Source organism: Pleurodeles waltl, chromosome 5, assembly GCF_031143425.1.
Source record: "Pleurodeles waltl isolate 20211129_DDA chromosome 5, aPleWal1.hap1.20221129, whole genome shotgun sequence".
Taxonomy (NCBI): domain Eukaryota; kingdom Metazoa; phylum Chordata; class Amphibia; order Caudata; family Salamandridae; genus Pleurodeles; species Pleurodeles waltl.
The window spans coordinates 1,855,844,034-1,855,866,572 of NC_090444.1; the positions used below are offsets into that span (position 1 = coordinate 1,855,844,034).

Genomic DNA, 22,539 nt, shown 5'->3' on the forward strand with positions numbered 1-22,539 from the left:
GCGAGCTTACAGTACCATACACCCAAACATGGCTGATATTTATAAGGAGCTCTGACTAAGTATGTGCAGCGTCAAGACTAGAGCTCTGAGTTGCTCTAGATCAGTGGCTCTCAACCTTTTGACTTCTGTGGGCCCCCACTGTATCATTACTGGAACCCGGAGACCCCCACTGAATCATTATTGGAATCTGGGGACCCCCCACTGAGTCATTACTGGAAGTCGCGGACCCCGGCTTAAACATTGTCAATGATTTGAACAGCAAAACATTACTAAAAAAATACAGAAACAAGCAATCATCAAACATATCCAAAAAGCTCAAAATTGTATTTAATTTACAAACAAATATAAATAAATAAATAAAAATGTTAATACGAAGGTTGGAGCTTTTCTAAAGTCAATTGAAGCCACACATGAGCCATACTATATTCTGTTTGATGCACCTGCCCTGCTCCCACGAATCAATCTGAGGAGACTAATTTCAGTTTTAGCCTCCAATTTCAAATTCCTTGACATTTACAGTATGTTTTATTTTTTTCAATTGTACAGTTAGCCACTTTATTTATATAAATGTTATGAATCAGTTAACATTATTTAATTTTCTAAGCAGTCGCGTACCCCCTGAGGAGGCTTCGCGAACCACCAGGGGTCGCAGGACCACAGGTTGAGAACCTCTGCTTTCTTCTGACCAATCAAAATACTCCCAGGCTACTGATGACTTTGACAACTGTTGCAGTAGTGACCACATCAGAGACAATCACAATAGCGGCCACACGGTTGCAGTAGAACAACAGTCACCTAAACACATAAGAGGGATTACTAACAGGAATATCAGCCAAAGATTTCTCATATTAAAATGTCTCCGCGTGACTAATGACATAAGTCACAGCAGCAAGTGTTCATTGGCACAAAGGAAATAGTGGTAGCTATAAATCTCCATAATGTTCAAAATGCCACGGCACACCCCATTTGTTCTTGAGGAAAATAAACAAGGAGCAGCTAGTCCCATGCAACAACAGCCGACACGTGTTTCGTCAAATTGACTTTTTCAAGGCAAGGAATGTACGTCTCTCATATTATCCAAAGTTCTGCGGAGTCCCATAGACGATGTATATATAATAAACGTGTAGCGGGATTAACCCAAAAGTAGTGCGTATCTCAAATCATGAAATATACGCGACCATGATGAGTCGGTTCGAGAGTTCGTTTCTCACATTGTGTAAGAGCGGACTAGCTGCTCCTTGTTTATTTTCCTCAATCATGGAAGAATAAAAGATTTCTACTGGTGAAGTGTGACTATTCAAGACTCTTCTTTTCTGAATTGACTATAAGAACAAATGGGGTGTGCCGTGGCATTTTGAACATTGTACTAGTATTTGTTTAACTGGCCTTCCAGTGGACAAGACAACACTCGTAGTGGCTGGGTGTAATACCAGCCTGGCACCCCTACAAGGACTACCAATTATATATGAAATATGGACTATTTACTTAATATACACATGGGAAGTGCGTACCATTTGCACAGCCACTTTCTTTGTATCTCATAATAAATCTCCATAACTTGGCATCAACTATTTGTGAAAGAGTAGTGTTGTGGATCCATTGTAGTATCTTGCTTACACACTTATATTTTAGCGTCGGCCGGCGTCCTGTGCCCTTTTACCTAGATAATATGTTCTGTTTTCATTTATTAATTTTTGTTCATTTTAAAATAGCTTGCTTTTAGTGGGGATGTTTTATTTTTCCTTATCAGCTGCTATTTTGTAGAGCGTAGTTATTATTATTGTGCACAACATTTTGTCATCATGTTCCTTGCCCAAGGTTGACAGGGAACAGTACGAGACCAACACGAGATAATGTTTGGTATTACCACCACAAGAATGTGCGGATAATGTGACACTTAGGTACATGCCCACGTCAGGTCTATTTCACAGAAAAAAAGAAGTGTTTTATATAAACTCCATGCGGGCTGAAGGAGGGCTGAGAGGGGTCGTTCTGGCCAGGATTTTCCATCTGTGCTGCGTTCTGTCTTACATCTGACCTCCGCCTTGTCTTTGCAAGCTAGCTAAGGAGAGGAAGGGCCGACCTTCATTCTAAGGTAATGGGGGTGGGTGCTCTTCTCATGGACTATGTATGGACAGATTGGGCTAATACTGCTGTGCTCTCGCTAAGAAGTTAGATGCTAGCCATCAGGTAGGAATTCTAAAATACGTGCTTATTGCAATATGTTGGGACTATTCATTCTTTTCTCACTAATTGTCACAATCCTGATTTTGTTATGCCTAGTCATCCTAATAATTGCAACTCATATATTTTATTGTAGATTGTCGTCTTTTCAGTAAATGTATTAAAAACCATCCTGCATATCGTCATTACCTGTGTGCGTGTCTGGGACCTTTTGCTAGCGAGAGAAAGGGTTAAGATCCGTTCACCGTGACTTTCCTGAGGCCACTAGAGTGTCATGCGAGAGGCTGCCACAAATCACAATTTCCTTTCTGGTTGGTTGAGGTGCTGCTAGCAGGCCGGAAGGGCTGGGATGACAGCCACCAACTGGTGTGGGAATGACTCAGTCACCCAGAAACGGTGGTGCTGCCACCTCCAACCCAACAGTCTCGTTAGAACAACAAGAGCCCTACAACAGTAGTTTAAATGTTTTGGATTTTGAATTATTTGTTTTCAAACATCAGCATATCGGTTTCTCAAAATACACGATTTTCTATTCAATATGCACTTTCCATTTTGGTCTGACAAAGTCAAAGAAAATATTGCCTTTTTCTTGCTAAGTGGCTTTCCTCAAAATGCCCGGAGTATACCCTCTGAATTAAGTACTGTGCGGTGCTGCACTTTGGTGAGCTACTTCCAGGGTACTGGAGGCTACCGGTAGCTCCTGAGCTGCCAGTTGGAGACCCCTTCTCTAGGCATTATAAAAAGGGAGTTATTCACGGCTCTTAAAATTACACGGGGCAGAGCTTTGTGAGACCGGGGGATTTTTCAGTGAGTCTGGATGTTACCAAGCCCACAGCTTTTAGCGCCACCCAGTTTTAGTAAAACTAAAACCAAATTTTTTTTTTTTTTTTTTAGCAAAATTAACAATAGCACATCATACTCTCACCATGCAAAAAAATAACCATTTTATCTGTCTGTGTAGAAAAACACACAAGCAGCATCTAAAACAACTATTGCCAGCCTTAATTTAATGTGACCAAGTAGCAAAGTTGGTCGAAGATTCACATTGCAAAACAATCACAAAACTGTACATCTCATTCGATCTAATTATGATGGAGGTCATTGTACCACACAATCGGCACGATTCACAAAGGTAAGTGACTTCCAGTATTGACAAAGGTAAGTTATGAGTAGTATCTTTATGTCCGCACTTGGTGCAGAATCTACCCACTTGGGCATAAATATACTACTCGTAACCTTTGTGAATGCTAAACCTTGACCAAAAGTCTAACTTTAACTTTGTGAATCAGACCCAAAAATTTTAGGTCAAATTTAGTTATCAAGTAACCTGTGGCCATAATCTAGACTCAATATTTTGAGCAGATTTGTAATACTGTAGCATGCTCTGCTACAGAAGTGTTTCAATGAATACCAGTGATCATCTGTAGACATCTTCATCATCTTTTTAGACTTTTAGACTATACTTTCTTGGATTCACCTATTAGATTGCTGTTTTATTGCATTGTTGGCTTCTGATGTCTTGGCTTTGCTATAAAAATGTTAAAATAAAACAGATATTCTTGGAACATAGAACTGTGATTGCTGTATTCCTCATAGTGTTTTGAACAATAGAACAGTATTTCTGATGTTACCTAGTCTGTGCGTTTGTCATGAGCATGAATAAAGCTATCTCTCACTGTCTCCTGAGGCTGGACGAGGGTCATATGGATGCTTTTTTAATTACAAAGGGCTACTCCATCAGGGTAGCACCGCACATTGCTAGAGGACGCTTTCCATGCTGCTCTTGTGATGTATGCTCACTTACTGAACCTTCAAAGGAAGTGAAACTTGACCAGAACCACACATGGGTACAAAAGACTCACACAAATTGCACCTTGAAGAATTGCATATACTTGATCACTTGTCCGTGCAACAAACAATACATTGGGATGACCACTGGGATCAGTAAAAGTGTAGATAATGGAACATCACAGCAGTATAGGATGTAGGAAAATCACCACTAAGATGAGTACCCTTTACATTAGCCACAATCACACCGCTGAGGATGAAGGCTCGACCATCTTAGAAGCACACTCATATAGGAACAAGAATACTTTGTTCCGCAGGAATCAGAATTGGACATTCCATTTGGCCACGCATAAAACTGGTTTAAACGACTATATCCCCTGGAGTGAGATAGAAACTTAACCTCCACATCACCATTGCATCTCTGACATTTTTACCCCCAGGATATCACTGAGCGTTTCACCACGCCCACTGAACATAGTATTTTTCTACACTTGCAGACTCCTGTGTACTCCTATTGGTGTCATAAAATTATTAACATAGTGTTAGAAGTTGGCTCTGTATATACTATCTCAAAGTGAGAGATAGTGTGCACAGAGTCCAAGGGTTCCCCTTAGAGGTTGATAGTGGCAAAATTAAATAATACTAATGCTCCATTTTGTGGTAGTGTGGTCGAGCAGTAGGCTTATCAGAGGGTAGTGTTAAGCATTTGTTGTACACACACAGGCAATAAATGAGGAACTCACACTCAAAGACTTAACTCCAAGCCTATAGGTTTATATATAGAAAAATATATTTTCTTAATTCTTAATTGAGGTAAGTACATAACATGCAAGGTACTTCACACAGGTAAGTATAGAACTTTGATTTAAAACAGTAGTACACACAGTTTTGGTTAAAATGGCAAATAGCTATTTTAAAAGTGGACACTGCAAAAATCAACAGTTCCTGGGGAGGTAAGTTTTGGTTAGTTTCTCAGGTAAGTAAAGCACTTACACAGTCAGTCTCCTGGGCATATGCAGCCCACCGTTAGGGGTTCAAGACAACCAAAAACAGTAAGTACATGCGTCCTCGGGGAGCAGACCAGAGGGGTTTTGTAGAGCACGGGGGGCACAAAGAAGCACACAAAACACACCCTAAGCGGAACAGGGGCGGCCAAGTGCAGTGTGCAAAGTAGGTGTCGGGTTTACCATGGAAAGTAATGGAGGAACCCGGGGGGGCACTCTGGCGATGCAGGCAGGGCACAGGCGGGCTTCTCGGGCCAGCCACCGACTGGGCTAGGGTGAGGGCCACCTTCTGGTCACTCCTGCACTGGTAGGTGATTCCTCTTGGTCCTGGGGGCTGCGGGTGCAGTGCTTGGTCCAGGCGTCGGGTTCCTTTGTTACCAGGCAGTCGTAGTCAGGGGGAGCCTCTGGATCCTCTCTGCAGGCGTCGCTGTGGGGGTGCAGAGGGGTCGACTCAGGGTGTCCACATCGTTGGAGTCACCTGGGAGTCCTCTCTGCAGTGCTGGTTTCTCCAAACTCGAGCCGGGGGCGTCAGGTGCAGAGTGTAAAGACTCACGCTTCTGGCGGGAAGTGAGAGTCTCTTTAAAGTTGCTTCTTTGTTGCAATTTTGTTGCTGTTTCTGGACAGAGCCGCTGTCCTCTGGAAGTTCTTGGTCCTTCAGGTGCAGGTCTGTCCTCTGAGTCCTCAAGGTCGCTGGTCCCCCTGGATGGGCCTCTGAGCAGGTTCTTTGAGTCTGGAGACAGGCCGGTAGGGCTGGTGCCAAGTCAGTTGTCGGCGCTGTGGGGCTTTCAGGTCAGCAGTCCTTCTTCTTGTTGTAAGTTGCAGGAATATCCTTTCCTGGGTTCAGGGTCGCCCCTAAGTACTGAATTTAGGGGTGTTTGTAACATCTGGGGGGCAGTAGCCAATGGCTACTGTCCTGGAGGGTGGCTGCACCCTCTTTGTGCCTCCTCCCTGAGGGGAAGGGGGGCACATCCCTATTCCTATTGGGGGAATCCTCCAAACTCAAGACGGAGGATTTCTAAAGGCAGGGGTCACCTCAGCTCAGGGTACCTTAGGTGCTGTCCTGACTGGTAGGTGACTCCTCATTGTTTTTCTCATTATCTCCTCCGGAATTGTCGCCAAAAGTAGGGGCTGTGCCCGGAGGGTCGGGCATCTCCACTAGCTGGGAGGTCCTGGGGTGCTGTAACAACAGGCAGGATCTCTTGAGGCTCACCGCCAGGTGTTACAGTTCCTGCAGGGGAAGTGAGAAGCACCTCCACCCAGTGTAGGCTTTATTCCTGGCCACGGAGTAACAAAGGCACACACGCCATGTGGCCAGAAACTTATCTGGTTGTGGCAGGCTGGCAGGAACTGCTCAGCCTAACACTAGGAATTGGACTGGTATACAGGGGACATCTCTAAGATGCCCTCTGTGTGCATTTTTCAAAAAATCCCACACTGGCACCAATGTGGATTTATTGTGCTGAGAAGTTGGATACCAAACTTCCTAGATTTCAGTGTAGCCATTATGGAACTGTGGAGTTCGTGTTGGACAAACTCCCAGACCATATACTCTTTATGGCTACCCTGCACTTACAATGTCTGAGGTTTGGCTTAGACACTGTAGGGGCATAGTGCTCATGCAACTGTGCCCTCACCTGTGGTATAGTGCACCCTGCCTTAGGGCTGTAAGGCCTGCTAGAGGGGTGACTTACCTATGCCACAGGCAATGGGTTGAGGGCATGGCACTGTGAGGGGAGTGCCATGTTGACTTAGTCATTTTCTTACCATCAGCACACACAAGCTGTGAGGCAGTGTGCATGTGCTGAGTGAGGGGTCCCCAGGGTGGCATAATACATGCTGCAGCCCTTAGAGACTTTCCCTGGCCGCAGGGCCCTTGGTACCAGGGGTACCAGTTACGAGGAACTTATCTGTGTGCCAGGGCTGTGCCAATTGTGGGAACAAAGGTACAGTTTAGGGAAAGAACACTGGTGCTGGGGCTTAGTTAGAAGGGTCCCAGCACACTTTCAATCATAACTGGCATCAACAAAGGCAAAAGGTTAGGGGGTAACCATGCCAAGGGAGGCATTTCCCTACACATAGACACTTACAAGCCGTAGACCTCAATATGACTTTCATCTATGATAGACTATGGTTATCACACAACCTACTTGCCCCATCCATATAGAAGTGATCAGCATGAATTTCTGCACTTGCTGCCACCTCATTATGGTGGCCATGTTTAGCTATAATTACGTAACATTATGAAAGGCTTCACCTTAAATCGTGAATCTCAGCCTTTTTCACAGGTGCCCGATTCATTAATACGGCACAGTAACGCCTCGTCGTTGTGCTTTGAAAACAAGCATTTGCAATCTAGTGGATCTCGCGTTTGCTCGAGGTAGAGCTGTTCACGTTGTAAAGTCCTAATTGGACTTTTCTTGATACTTAAATTAAAAATGAAAATGAAAACAGTTGACATAAGCGAGCTGATTCTAAGCGCCACAGCTGCCTTCAGCATGAAGGAGAGACACAAACAGGGTCAATGGCCAAGTGCTGCCAACCCACAGACAGGCTTCTTCCCTCCTAGGGTCTGGGCAGCCGAGTCCCAGGAAGGCAGAACAAAGGATTTCCTCTGAGAGAGGGTGTTACACCCTCTCCCTTTGGAAATAGGTGTTAAGGGCCTGAGAGGAGTAGCCTCTCCTGGCCTCTGGAAATGCTTTGAAGGGCACATGGTGCTCTCCTTGCATAAACCAGTCTACACCGGTTCAGGGATCCCCCAGCCCCTGCTCTGGCGCGAAACTGGACAAAGGAAAGGGGAGTGCCAAGAGCCCCTTAAGTGTGTCCCAGACCTCTGCCATCTTGAATCCAGAGGTGTGAGGGCACAATGGAGGCCTCTGAGTGGCCAGTGCCAACAGGTGACGTCAGAGACCCCTCCTGTTAGGTGCCTACCTGACTAGGTGGCCAATCCTCCTCTGAGGGCTATTTAGGGTCTCTCCTGTGGGCTTCTCGTCAGATAACAAATGCAAGAGCTCACCAGAGTTCCTCTGCATCTCCCTCCTGGACTTCTGCCAAGGATCGACCGCTGACTGATTCAGGACGCCTGCAAAACTGCAACAAAGTAGCAAGAAGACTACCAACAACATTGTAGCACCTAATCCTGACGGCTTTCTCAGCTGTTTCCTGGTTGTGCATGCTCTCTGGGCTGTCTGCCGTCACCCTGCACTGGAAGCCAAGAAGAAATCTCCAGTGGGTCGACGGAATCTTCCCCCTGCTAACGCAGGCACCAAACTTCTGCTTCACCGGTCCTCTGGGTCCCCTCTCACCGTGACGAGTGTGGTCCCCGGAACACAGGAGCTGGATCCAAGTGACCCCGACAGTCCAGTGGCCCATCTGTCCAAATCTGGCAGAGGTAAGTCCTTGCCTCCCCTCGCCAGACAGTAATCCTGTGTACTGCATGGACTGCAGCTGTAGGGCTTCTGTGCACTTTTGCAAGGAATCCTTTGTGCACAGCACAGTCCAGGTCCCCAGCACTCCGTCCTGCATTGCTCAACTAGCTGAGTTGACCACCGGCTTCGTGGGACCCTCCTATGTAGTGTTGAGAGGACTGCCGTGCTCTGTTTTCTTGAACCCGTGTCCAAGTACTTCTGCGGGCGCTGCTTTCTTCTGCGTGGGCTCTCTGTGTTGGTGAGGGCCCCTTCTGTCTCCTCCTCCAAGGGGCGACCTCCTGGTCCTTCCTGGGCCCGGACAGCACCCATTTTCTTCAACCATGAACTTTGCAGCTAGCAAAGCTTGTTTGCTGTCTTTTTGCAAGGAAAGAACTCTGCATCCTCCAGCATTCTGTGGGACATCTTCTGTGCAAAGGAAAAGTTCCTGGCACCTTCCGTTGTTGCAGAATCTTCAGCTTCTTCCACCCGGAGGTAGACATTTTGCACCTTCATCCAGAGTTTAATGGGCTTCTGCCCCCCCTGGACACTTTCGTGACTCTTGGACTTGATCCCCTTCCTTTACAGGTCCTCAGGTCCAGGAATCCGTCTTCAGTACTTTGCAGTCAGTTGTGGTCTTTGCAGAATCTCCTATCACGACTTTAGTGTGTTTCTGGGGAAGTAGGGTCACTTTACTCCTACTTTTCAGGGTCTTGGGGTGGGGCATCTTGGACACCCTTAGTGTTTTCTTACACTCCGAGCGACCCTCTACACACTACACTAGGCCAGGGGTCCCTAAGTGGTTCACATTCCACTTTCTTAGTATATGGTTTGTGTTGCCCCTAGGCCCATAGCATCCTATTGTATTCTACAGTGTTTGCACTACTTTTCTAACTGTTTTCTTACCTGATTTTGGTTTGTGTGTGTATATTTTGTGTATTTTACTTACCTCCTAAGGGAGTATATCCTCTGAGATATTTTTGGAACATTGTCACTAAAATAAAGTACCTTTATGTTTGGTAACTCTGAGTATGGTGAGTCTTATGGTATAGTGCTATATGATATGAGTGGTATAGTAGGAGCTTTGCATGTCTCCTAGTTCAGCCTAAACTGCTCTGCTATATCTACCTCTATCAGCCTAAGCTGCTAGAACACTACTAATCTACTAATAAGGGATAACTGGACCTGGCACAAGGTGTAAGTACCATCAGGTACCCACTATAAGCCAGGCCAGCCTCCTACACCAAGGCGGTAACCAAACCGCCCCAAAGAGGGACAAACGTAAAGCATTTACCAATGATAACAAAGGATTTTTGAAAGGCAAGTCCATGAACGAGCTAAAGTGATGGGCGTGAGGTGGGCATGGTTAAACGCCCAGATAGATTAGAACAGGTCAGAGCGCTTTTGCACTCGACCTAAAAATGTAGTAATTGAGACCACTATATACCGCTTACATACTGCGTGGCTTTCCGCGTTCAATTCTAACATGGCAGCCTATTTTGCATGCACATTACGCCACTGGGCAGCCTAGCATCTTGCAGAGGCCATACAGCCCGAACCTGATGTCACTTTAGATGAACGCTTCAGCATATAATGCTTCCCATTCAGCTTGTTGATTCCACTCCATGTTGGCAGTGACTGGGGTAGTCATTAAACTGAATGCACGCCGGACTCTGTGAGTATTGGGCTGCATTTCCTGCAATTTTGCATTTTTAAGACCTCCTTTGCGTGTAGGGGTCTCATGAAATTTCCCTTTCTCAGTTTTGAACCCCCTAAATAGCATGGTCTCTACTACTATCCAATGGGGTTAAAACCTTACCACTTTTGGGTAAGCCTCTAATTTCCCTTGGCTATGCAGATATCCCCCTGATATGTGTGATGTGGGCTTCTCACCAGTGTGTCACATGCCCGTTTGTTTGTCCATAACTGTTTTGCGATTTTGCAGCTTCCTACCAAGGGCTGATTCACCCTGGAATGTACTTATTATAATAGTGGCATGCCCTGATTACTACAGCATCGCATTATGTTATGATCATGGGTATCACAATACCTGTGTCCTTCTTTTACTTTTCTTTAATTCAGGTCGGTTTTTATCATATCTAAGCTATACTATATCCACTTAGGCTTATTTTTAGGTCAAGCGCACAAGTGCTCTGGCCTGTTGTAATCTATCTGTGGGTTTTAACCACGCCCATCACTATCACTTGTTCATGGGCTTGTCTTTCAAAAATCCTTTGTTATCATTGGTAAATGCTTTACGTTTATCCCTCCTTGGGGCAGTTTTGTTACTGCCTTGGCCATCAACCCTGTTACATGGGTAATTACACGATTGCCAATACGGTAGACTGCAAACGAACTTCTTTTTCCTTTTGTGTCTCTCCTTTGCGCTCATGCTCATGGCGGCCGTGGCACTTTGAATCGGTTCGCTTATGTCAACTGTTTTACTTTTCATTTTCAATTTATGTGACAAGAAAAGTCCAGTTAGGAATTTACAATGCTAATAGCTCTAACTGCAGCAAACGTGAGACCCATTGCATTGCAAATGCTTGTTTGTGAATGTGATTAGGTATTGTCCGTACATAAGTATGTTCTAAAATCCAATCCCCAGTAGATTGAGTCCTTGGTCCTGAAGAATTGCCTAGATCGATGGCGACTATAATTTGGCAAGAAACATGTCGATCTCTTTACATACAGTTTTGTGAGCTGGACCAGACCATTAAATCTGCATCCAGTCTATCACTGATTTTTAACCATAATAAGGGGACCGGCATATTAAAATTTGTCTTGGTACCCCTTAGTTAATTTTAATTCACACAACACCAATCTACGCTGATTCACACTTAGAGCACTGCCACTCGTACTTCACATACGACATCTAAATGGAAAGATCTCCAGGGCACATCGGGCCTTGCATCGCCGGCCAACAAGGAGCCGCCCTATGATGAAGCATATAACCAACCAATAGCTGGACCTGGAGCATTCCTATCCTCCAAGGAGCATAGCTTTTTACTCCTTTTAAAGGTCTGCATTTAATCCCCATTAAAAAGGGCTTTACACTTTTAAATGACCACTGCCTCACCCATTCATTTATTGTGATGGTAATGCAAGGGATTTACTGGTCACCCGCCAGACTTTGAATGAGCCTGGACCCTGTACTCTTGCCTTTGAGTTTAGCCTCACTACCACTGGCGAACAAAAGAGGTGAGAAATATCTATGAATTCTTTACTAATGTCGTGTACGAGTGTGCCCCAAAGTGATGCAAAGGATTTCAATGTTTTACTTACCATTGAAAATGCCCGCAGGCGCTGACCAAAACTGCACAGTTCGGCCCAGATTTATGGGCTTTTGACGCAGGACTGTGCAGCAAGTCAACTTGCTACATAGTTCTGCGTCAAAGTGAAAGGGTAGGAATGCACCATATCTATAGCATACAGCATATTCTGTAGTGGATCCTAGTTTGTTTTAATGGGATAACAGGAGTTAACTTAACCTTTGGCTTTCAGACTCATGCCCCCGTCACCTAGTGACTTTTACCCTACTTAGCTTACTCTGTTTTAGACCATTTATTTAATTAATTCTTCTAAGATGGCTGCCTTGTTTATAGTTAGGCCCTTTTTGTTTAGAGTTATGTTATCAGTGTCACTTCGCTAAGGCGTCAAATCAAGCGACAAAGACAAACAAACTGTAGGTGCTTACAATAGAAATTACCATCCCAAGCATGCAGCGTTATCTATTGTTTGGGAACAACCTACGCCAGGGGTCCCAGGAGATCTGTATAAATACATCACAGACAGATAATCAGAGGGAATCCGACCAGATACCATTGCTGCTATCGGTGCTGCACTTTGCATTGACACTGACCTGGACTTCGTGTCCCTACGAAGTCTGAGCTAGAGACCTCATTCCAAGGTAACGAGGGTTGGGGGCTCCTTCCAGGGACATGGCATTGGCAGATTAGATTTAATATACCAAGCTCTCTTTTATGTAGAAGGTTAGGCCTATCATGATAGGGTATTAGGACATATTACGCACTTCATGGCCTTTTGTATCATTGCAAGATGGTGGGGGTCTTTATAATAATGACTCTTGTTTTTACCATTCTATTCCTTGCACTGTTTGTTATCCTAATCATTGCAGCCCATGCAACTTATCGCAGATTGCAGTTGTGTTAAATAAAAACTATTGAAACTTTACTGCATCTTCATTATTCCCTGTGTTTGATTGAGACATGATGTATCTGTGAGAAAGGGGTAATCTCCGTTTAACCACGACACTCCCTGAGATGTCACACTCTCGAGTCGATGCGTAACGGCTGCCACAATCACTGTTAACTGTTTGGGTTTTTTGTGAGGTGCTGCTAGTGAGACGGAAGGGTTGGGACTACAGTTGCGACTTGTTGTAGAATAGGCATCGTCGCCTACAAACATAAGTACTGTCATCCTCAAACCAGCAGTCTTGCCGAGGGCAAGAGTCTAACCATGACAATTACTGTCCTTTTCCACTGAGCCTGTGCCATTTTGGCAGCCTAGCGCCAACGCAGGCACCCTTGCACCATGGTGCAATAGTGTCTGCGTTGTTGGCAGAATTGTTTTTGTGCCAGAAGTGGCACTTTCCTGCAGAAAAACAATGAAGAGAGGCTTAAGAAAACAAGGAGGCGTAAGGTTTTAACACATCCCAGGATAACATCGCCTTGTAAATCTGGGATTGCATCAAAACCCATGGGTGTGGTGTGGGAACACCCACCACAATGCCCATGGAACGCCTCCCTTGCGCAGAGTAAGGCAACGCCGCAATTTGCGCTGCCTTGCCTGACTCCATATCTACGAGGCCATTCATAGCCACGCCTCTCATAATATGCCCCCAAGTGCGTGCGTGGCCATGCAAGTCCAGGTAAATCTACATCTCCAGTTACTGACAGTAGCTGACTGTCCTGACCCATGGAGAATGGAAGCCCCCTCCCTCTGAAGCCTCCTAGGCCCTACAGACCAGTGACGTTGCAATATAGGGATACGGGGGAGAGCCAGAATGATCCATTACAGGCCATAAGTAATTTACTACTATTGTAAATGGAAGATTTTGGCACAGTCAAGGTACAGTCCAGTAAAAGGTACCAAACAAGCACAGGATACCACCAGTGGGCAGGCTGGGAAATCCCTGTTTACGTTCTTGCCCCAAATTAGGTAAGTAGGTTATAGTATTTAACAAAACTGTTTTCATTTCACGAACTGCTGGAACAAAGATGCTGCAACCATGGTCACCTTCCCTTCACCTCATTGACTGGTTCTCATTTTGAGAAGAGGACCAAGTACAGACCGTGACTACACCATTAGAACAACTGATGCTAACATGGGATAACTCTCCTGCTGGTAGGTTTGTGGACTTTGAGGGATCTTGGATACCATATGCAGGATCCTAGGGAGCTCACCTTGAGCATCAGCCCTTTGCTGACGGTGAAGGTGTAGGTGAACCGGGGAAGCTTCTGGCTTCTCTGCAGCTCTGAGGGTGGCGGCAACGGAGGGAGGTGGAATGTCTTCTCCGGCTCCTCCTCACGGTTGAAGGTGGCCAGACGCTTCTTCAGAAGCTGCTGGGTCCTCAGAACTAGGGGAGATGCAAAGAGGGACAGAGCATCAGTCGTAGACAAAGACTGGGACAAGAACCCGCCTTACACAACAGACTCCTCCCATCAAATACACACGCATTGGTATTGTAATAGTAATTCCGCCAGTAAAACTCCCACGTATAGTTACTGTAATCACACTTCTGGAAGTGAAGGCACAGCTAATGTCTTTAATCTTTAATCTAGTCCATGTATAGTTACTCGTACCTCACTTCTGGAAGTGATAGCATAGCGTATCGATAATCTAATCACAATTCCACCATTAATATCTCCATACATCGTTACAAATCCCACAGTAATTGAACCACATATTACTGTAATCACAATTACTACAGAAAAATCGTCATGTATAATTACTATATTCACACTTCATGATAGTGTTGTGTGTTGTTAGTGTAATCACAATTCCTACATTTACATTGTAACATTGTTACTGTAATCACAGTTCCTTTGTTAATATTGCCAGATAGCATTACTGAAATCACAAATCCTACAGTAATAACTGGCAGAATTTGGCAAGTAACTTGGAGTTCTGGCCAAATTCCGCCAATCAGAGCGTAGTGGAATTCTTTTCCGGCAAGACTTCAGAAATGCGAGCTGGCGACTGAGAGCGAGATTTTGATGTCCCCAAGTGGGATTTTCTAACATGAGCAGTCACAAAGAGGTGGTGAGACAGCTGCTTCTTGAGTAGATTTGCTACCCCTCAAGTAGATTTCCTACTCGAGTGGCAGCAAAATCAACTTGAATGGCTACATGCTCTTGTGCAGCACATTTTTGGGTTACCTGTGCTAAATTACAGAACGAGCAGCGCGACCTGCATATTTTCTGCCTGTTGGCGGAACTCTGTAAAACTTAGTGGAGTTTTTATATAACTGCACGGAATTCCACTGAGTCATATTCCTTGAGTACCACCCACCCCTGTACACCACCAGAATCCACTGTTTATTTCCCTGACATGCATCGCTGGCGGGCCGGGTGCTGTTGGTGCGGGCCACCCCAAGTGATAGCTGCCAAATGTACCCTGATCCGTTCTTAAGGACCCACGTTCAGGGGACTCAATTTTAAGCTCTTTTAAGAAGCTTCTGGTTTAAAGAGTTCTGGGTGACTGATTCTAAGCTTCTGAACTTAAGTCTGATTTATTTTTAAAGTGCAGCTCCCCCGGGAGGGTCATACTTTGTAATCGAGATTACACCGCGTGGACAGTGCTCACTGATGTTGGCAGTACTTTGACTTCATAGTCACCCAACACAGCGGGCGAGCACACACGTAGGAGGCTGATTAAGTTGCTTCATTTTTCCTCCATTGAATAAGCTCCACAACCATCACAAGTTTCAAGGTATCTGGGGCTTAGGAAGACAGAAAATTCACATAATTAGGCCTCCACATGATTAGGGTCTGACATGATTATGGCTCCACATGACTAGGACTTAACATGACTAGAGCTTGTGAACTACTAAACCACACTCTAGGGTGTCCTCACCTAGGCATGGAGGCAAAGGGTGGAATGGACAAGGGCAGCTTCTCTGTTTGGTTCTGTAAGGGCTTAGAAGAGTCTAGGGCCAGAAACTCTGCACGTATAAACCTCATCTTTAGATTAAAGCCCACTTCTCCAAGTGCTAGCACATCATAAAATAAGATAATCACAACTGTACATACTGCCCTAGATATTGTCTCAGTACAGTTAGCCACTCCTTCTCAACCTTGACAGTCAAATTCATCTGTGATATTGCAAGTAGCCACACAACGTGGTGGGAAAAGTCTCTCCTTGATATAGACAACTGTGGGTGACTGCAGGGTGGGAAATATCACTTGTAGATTATAGGTCAGCACCTTTAGAAAGTGGAGCTAATTACTGCTAGCCCATATATCACTTCACTACCAGACAGTGATAGCTGCTCCTATTCCGAAGGGCAAGATTAGTCTCGTTGGGAGCTCTTTGAAGCTACTCTACATGGATGTGGTTAATTGTCTACAGGTAAAGCCATCCGGCACATTTTAAGAGGTGAGCGTACCCACCCCTTGGTACAGATCACAGCCTCCATCGAAAGATTTATACTTCTATGCATAACCCATAACTTTGCTAGAAGCCTCGGATTGGCACCTCCACGTTTCTATCACATCCTGCACGAGGTAGGTAGGCACTTACACATCCACAGCCAGCCTAGGCCCCCCACATAAGGGCAGGTGAACCAGTCCTCAATGTTGCCCACCAACACCTTGGCATGAGATGATAGTCAGTCACTCATGTATATCGAGTTCAACAACTTAATAGGGCTCCCAACAGGTTAACCTCTCCCGGTTCAACCCAGGTTGGAGTCACTGGAAGAAATACACAACCCAGAACAGCATCATCACTCACCCGCCGCTAAGTACATAACCTTGCAACTTTGATAAAGCTATTGGTCATAAGTGAACCCAGACGATCACTTTCAATCACACAGATCAGAAGCAATCGCTTCAAGACCTACCTAGCCTCAACTTGCCCACTCTCCTAGCAACTCACAACTACAATCTTGCACAGCCTACGTGTGGACAAATCACCAAAAGGAAACTCAGCCTAAGCAGTGGGCTACTAAAATGAAACTCAGACCAAGCAGTGGCTACTAATAGGAAACTCTGCCCAAGCAATGGGCTACTAAAAGGAAACTCAGCCCAAGCAGTGAGCTACTAAAAGGAAACTCAGCCCAAGCAGTGGGACACTAAAAGGAAACTCAGCCCAAGTAGTGGGCTTCTAAAAGGAAACTCAGCCCAAGCAGTGGGCTACTAAAAGGAAACTCAGCCCAAGCAGTGAGCTACTAAAAGGAAACTCAGCCCAAGCAGTGGGACACTAAAAGGAAACTCAGCCCAAGTAGTGGGCTTCTAAAAGGAAACTCAGCCCAAGCAGTGGGCTACTAAAAGGAAACTCAGCCCAAGCAGTGGGCTACTAAAAGGAAACTCAGCCCAAGCAGTGGGCTACTAAAAGGAAACTCTGCCCAATCAGTGGGCTTCTAAAAGGAAACTCAGCCCAAGCAGTGGGCTACTAAAAGGAAACTCAGACCAAGCAGTGGGGCTACTAAAAGGAAACTCAGCCCAAGCAGTGGGCTACTAAAAGGAAACTCAGCCCAAGCAGTGGGCTACTAAAAGGAAACTCAGCCCAAGCAGTGGGCTACTAAAAGGAAACTCTGCCCAATCAGTGGGCTTCTAAAAGGAAACTCAGCCCAAGCAGTGGGCTACTAAAAGGAAACTCTGCCCAAGCAGTGAGCTACTAAAAGGAAACTCAGCCCAAGCAGTGAGCTACTAAAAGGAAACTCAGCTGAAACAGTGGACTACAACTTTGCTTAGCCCACAAGAAGATAAACCAACAAAAGGAAACTCAACCCAAGCAATCAACTACTAAAACAAAATACCAGAGCTAGGATGGAACAAAAAGCACCTTTCCCTTTTCCCCTTGCCTCCTCCTCTTCCACTCCACCATCTTATAAATCTGCAACCACAGAGCCCGACAGCGCACCCAAAATCCACCCTCGCATTGAATTGCTAAACGCTCTGCCATTCTTTCCAGTTGAAGGCCCAAGCCCTAGACCTCAGCAACCGCCCCCATCCTTACCTCCCCTTCTACCCTTACACAACCCTCAGCAAACCCCTGCCCACCACAGCTGCACCATGACAGAAAGAAAGGAGCGAAGCAATTAAACTGCCTACTCACAAGAAACAATAAGAACTGGTCCAACAAATTTGATCTATTCTCAGACACAGCACTGGACCTCAGCTTCATCACAGAAATGTGGCTCACCAAGGACTCCACATGCCATGGAGCCATCCCACCTGAGTATGTGATCAACAAAAACTGCAAAGTAAATGAAGGAGGAGGTATCTCTCTCATTCATAAGAAAACACTGCAAATAACCAAAACTGAAGACCTCACTGTGACTGATTGCAAAGCCTTACTGAACAGAAGTCACCGCTCACCAAATATCATGCGCGTCTTCGCCTTGATGTACAGACCACCTCATGACAAGGAACAGTCAAGGAAGCCTTACTAGACTCTTTGACCAAGACCATGCTAACACATCCCAGCATATTTATATTTGGAGATCCCAGCATGTGGTTTGACAATGGCCAAAGAAATCTCATCCATAATTTACGTTCTCAACCTTCAACAAATAACAGAGGCCCATCCTCAAAGCCTGTCACACTTTAGACATAATTTCCATTCCATTAGGTCACAACTCACTACCTGACTATTGCCCGATCATCTGGAGTGACCATTGCAACATCCCCTTCACAATCAACATACTTTCACATAGAAACAACCCAGCCCTAACATCAGCTCTACTTCTAGATAACAGGATAAGATGGACCTTTCGACACTTAACTCCTACTTCAAAAAAGCCCACTCAATAAGCAACCACAAGATGTATGAATCCTCTTTAATTTATTTCCTCTGGACCAGAAACCAAATTCTATTAAAGAGCTGAAGCCGGACCAGCCCCAAGAAGAAAACCACTTGGCGCAATAATATGATCAACAAAATGAAAATAAAACTAAACATAATTACAATTTTGGTGGAGGAAACCAAGGAATAAAAAGGGAAGAATCTTACTGCATCAATGCAAGAAAACCTTCAAAGCAGTTATCATAAAAACAAAAAACACCACTACTTTTCATGGACAATGTATGCAGACTGCCCAGCTAAAGAACTCCACATAAGTCTTGCAGAATTCCACAACTCTGAATGCCTGCACTCAGGAATGCTTTTATTCAAGACTTCTGTTAGAAAATCTCACAAGAACGTATTTCAAGAATTGAAAAGATAGAGATTTACCTTAAAGGCACAAAAGCCAATGCACAACCTACAAATAACAGTTCCCCTCTGAGATAAACGCATCAAATCTACATCTTATCCACCCATCACCACCTTCCATTCTCTCTGAAAAAGAATGGAACATCGTCAATGCTAGCAGACCATCAGTTTCCCTGGCAGACCCAGCATCTCCTAAGAACAAATGAGTCACTCAGGACGACATGTGCAGGTGGAGGCAGCATGAGACCTAATGAACAAGTCTCTGCAAGTGGGTTCCCCTCCACCAACATCAAAGGCATCACTCAAGAGACCAATCCTCAAGAAGAAAAATCTTCACTCACCCAGCCCGGCCAACTACAGGCCTATTGCCAATGGACCTTTCATAGATAACTTATGCCAAAGCGTAGCTTTTACTCCGCTCTCAAGATACACGAAGGACAATAACATATTGTCAGATCAGCAATCTGGATTTTAGACTTGAGAGAGTCTCTGAATCAACCATTATATCCAACTGGGATGACCTTAAACTTCCAGTGGATAGTAATGAAATAGCCCCCTCCTACCCCTAGACTTACTGGAAGCTTTTGATGAAGTCCACCACCAGTCTGTGCTTAACAGGATCTTCCACCACCTTGCCATACGAAGAAATGCCTTGAAATGGACCACCTAGTACCTTAACAACTGTAAAAGTCTGTTAGTCTTCCTAACACCTCTCACATCCACCTCTCATACCAGACATTGTGCGTTCCCCAAGGATCCATCATCTCTCCTTTCCTGTTCAACATCTACGTAACACCATTACTGGACTTAATCAGGTCATTTAACCTTATGTGTAATAAACTGTGCAAATGATGCACAAATTATCCACAAGTTAGACCAGACCTCTACAAGCCTAGACTGGATGACTGCCTCCGTGCTGAAGATGCCTGGATGATGGACAACCACGTCAAGCTCAGCGCAGCTAAAAAAAGAGACTATGATCCTGGTTGGATAGCTTTCTGTTGAATCCAAATGCTGCTTCCGCTATGGGGCTAGGAGCTAGGACCGTGAGAGAAAGAGACGAGACCCTCACAGTGGGGTGTGGAACGGTCTGCTCCCGGGCCCCCGTCCATGGCACTGTGAAACACCAAAGAGCAACTTTCTCCCACCACCCCCAGACATGCCTGCTCAGCTCCATAATACTCAGAATGAGTGACCTTTGGTAGTGCTCTTTCAAGTGGAGTGTATATATTAGAAGACACGTGGAGCCTGCAGAACCAAAGCTAGCAGCATCCTAGACTAAACTGCACGTCGCACTCTTCCATCCACCACACTGCTAAGCTCTGCATCCCTTACCATGATAACCACACCCCGGTGGTCATCACGTGCAGCCTGGAAACACCCCCACATAGGTGCAAAACAGACTACATCCTCAGTGACCCACATCCTACAGAAGGTGGCGCACTACCTGTGGGGACAGGAGCTTCAGTGCACCAGATAGGGATAGTAAACATTGTATATTAATGGTACAGTACAATACCGTAACAACTCCTACAGTACTTCCACCATGTTTTGTTACTGTGATCATTTCTTTAAAAAAAGAGCCATATCGTTACTGTAATCACAATTCCTACATTAACATCACCATGTACCATTACTGTAATCATAGTTCTTACGGTAATATAGCTGTGTATTGTTACTGTAATCACTATTGACACAGTAGCAGAGGTAGGTATCATTACTATAATTCATTTTCATACAGTAATGGTGACCCCACTGTAAGATAGTGAGACAACACAATGACAAGGGTATTCCATGTACCAGAGGGTGACGTACGAGGTGTGTAACTTGCATGTAATGACTTGGTTACATACAGTCTCCATTACTGACTCCACTTTTGTTCCTTTCTGATATGCAACTATGTCATGGAGACAAACACTCCTGCTACTAAAGCCACACCCTTTAGTGTGCACTCTACTTTTACACTCCCTTCCCTGTTCGGCTGGTGTATAAACAGGTAGATTTACAAACACAAGCGATAAATTCAGTAAGCCACCCAGAAGCGGCTCGCAGTGCGAAAACGGGCCAGGGCAGTGCTTGGCGGGTGGGTGGTGGGGAATGGTGGGAATAGGGGGCGACGACAAACAGAAATATTAAATACATTTGTGAAAAAAAACCACTTCCTGATTCTCTGTGATTCCCTGCTGCCGCCCCCACCGCTCTTCTGCCTCCACTGCAGGTAGAGGCCCCCAGCCTGCCCTGCAGCCATTCCAAACGCTGGCTGGCAGCATGAAAGCCGCGTTCAGATTGGCTGGAGAGCCCTGGCTTGGCGCCCTGAGGCAGACTGAAAGCCTCTGCCTGCTCTCTCCAACCCGGCAACACAGTGCCAGGCTGGAGAGAGCCCAGTGCACGTGTTTAGCCGGCCCAAGACGGCCGGCCAAACACACATGCACACTGAGAGGAGTGCTGTGCACTCCCCCTCTGTCCCTGTCATCGCCCGTGGCCCCGCCCCCTGAAAAATAGAAACAATAATAAACACTGTTTATTATTGTTTTTATTTTTTAATTTGCAGCTACTGCTGTTGGTGGGGGGAGGGGTGGGGGGGTGATGCTCCTCCTCCATAGCGGAGGAGCCACCGCTGAAGCCATCCTGGGTTGTGGCCAGACCAAGAGTGCCCACCAGAGCAAAGCAGGCAGTCCAACCAGCCACTAAGGCCCAGATTTATGGTCACTTCTTGCTGCGCTGTTCTGCGCCAATGTGAAAACACAGGAATGCACTGTTTGTATGAAATACGGTGCATTCCAGTCCTTTCCCCTCACGCTGGCACACAATTTGCTACTTAGCGCCAATGCAGGCACCCTTGCACCGTAGTGCAACAGTGCCTGCATTGCATACAGGATTGTTTTTGTGCAGGCACCCTCCTGCACAAAAACAATCCAGAGAGGCGTTTTTCTCTTTCTGTGTGCTGCAGAATGCAGCACACATGAAAACAGTAAGTAACGAGGAGAAATAAAAATATATTTCCTGTTACGCCTACTCTGGGGAGGCGTAAGGTTTTGGTGCTGCCCCAGGTTTATGCCATTAAGTAAATCTGGGGCATCAAAATCCATGGGTGTTGCATAAGAAAACCCACCACAATGCCCATGGAATCCCCCCGGCGCAGAATAAGTCAATGCAGTGACTTGTGCTGCTTTGTCTTGCTCTATAAGGCCATGCAAAGCCACGCAAACATGCAAAGTGTTTTTGCGTGGTCTCATAGATATGGTTGAGAGGTTTATGCCATAGGAACATCAAGTAAAGTGACTCTCTGGCAGCGCAAACCTCTTGTAAAAATGCCCCTACATCCAGAGGAAGACAGACGCCACCAGTGCTGCTCAAAACCTGCTAAGAAATATCCGCCCTAGCCAAGCTGAAAATCTGGAAGAATGTGGACTCCGGGGTGCTAGCCGGCAGAGCTTGCTATCTTCGAGAACAGGTGACACACAGGACCGAGTGAGTGACAGCATAACCTAAAAGAAAGGGTTAAATCCATGCAGTGAAGTTAAAATCCCACGGCCCTATTCTAATTCACACACAATATTACACCGGATATTACTTGGGAGTATATCTGCTCCCAGTGGCAGGGGTGGGTTGGGGCAATCATCTGGGAGAGGTTAAGATCATGGGTCTTTGATTCCTGATGGAGCAGTGACACCACATGCTGGAACTTCTCACCATTCCTCCCACCCAAGGAGAATCCAGTTCATGTCTGGGTGGACAACCCTGTCGCCATGTGGTGCTGT

At 45.6% G+C, this 22,539-nt stretch overlaps 1 protein-coding gene across 1 annotated transcript in view; it reads right to left on the bottom strand.

Annotated features, from left to right (window-relative positions):
* Nucleotides 1-22,539, bottom strand: part of LOC138296879 (regulator of G-protein signaling 22-like) — a 396,955-nt gene that overhangs the window by 19,853 nt on the left and 354,563 nt on the right. Inside the window, exon 18 of the mRNA XM_069236373.1 lies at nucleotides 13,804-13,976. Coding sequence (XP_069092474.1) covers nucleotides 13,804-13,976 — 173 coding nt within the window. The remainder of the gene's footprint in view (nucleotides 1-13,803; nucleotides 13,977-22,539) is intronic.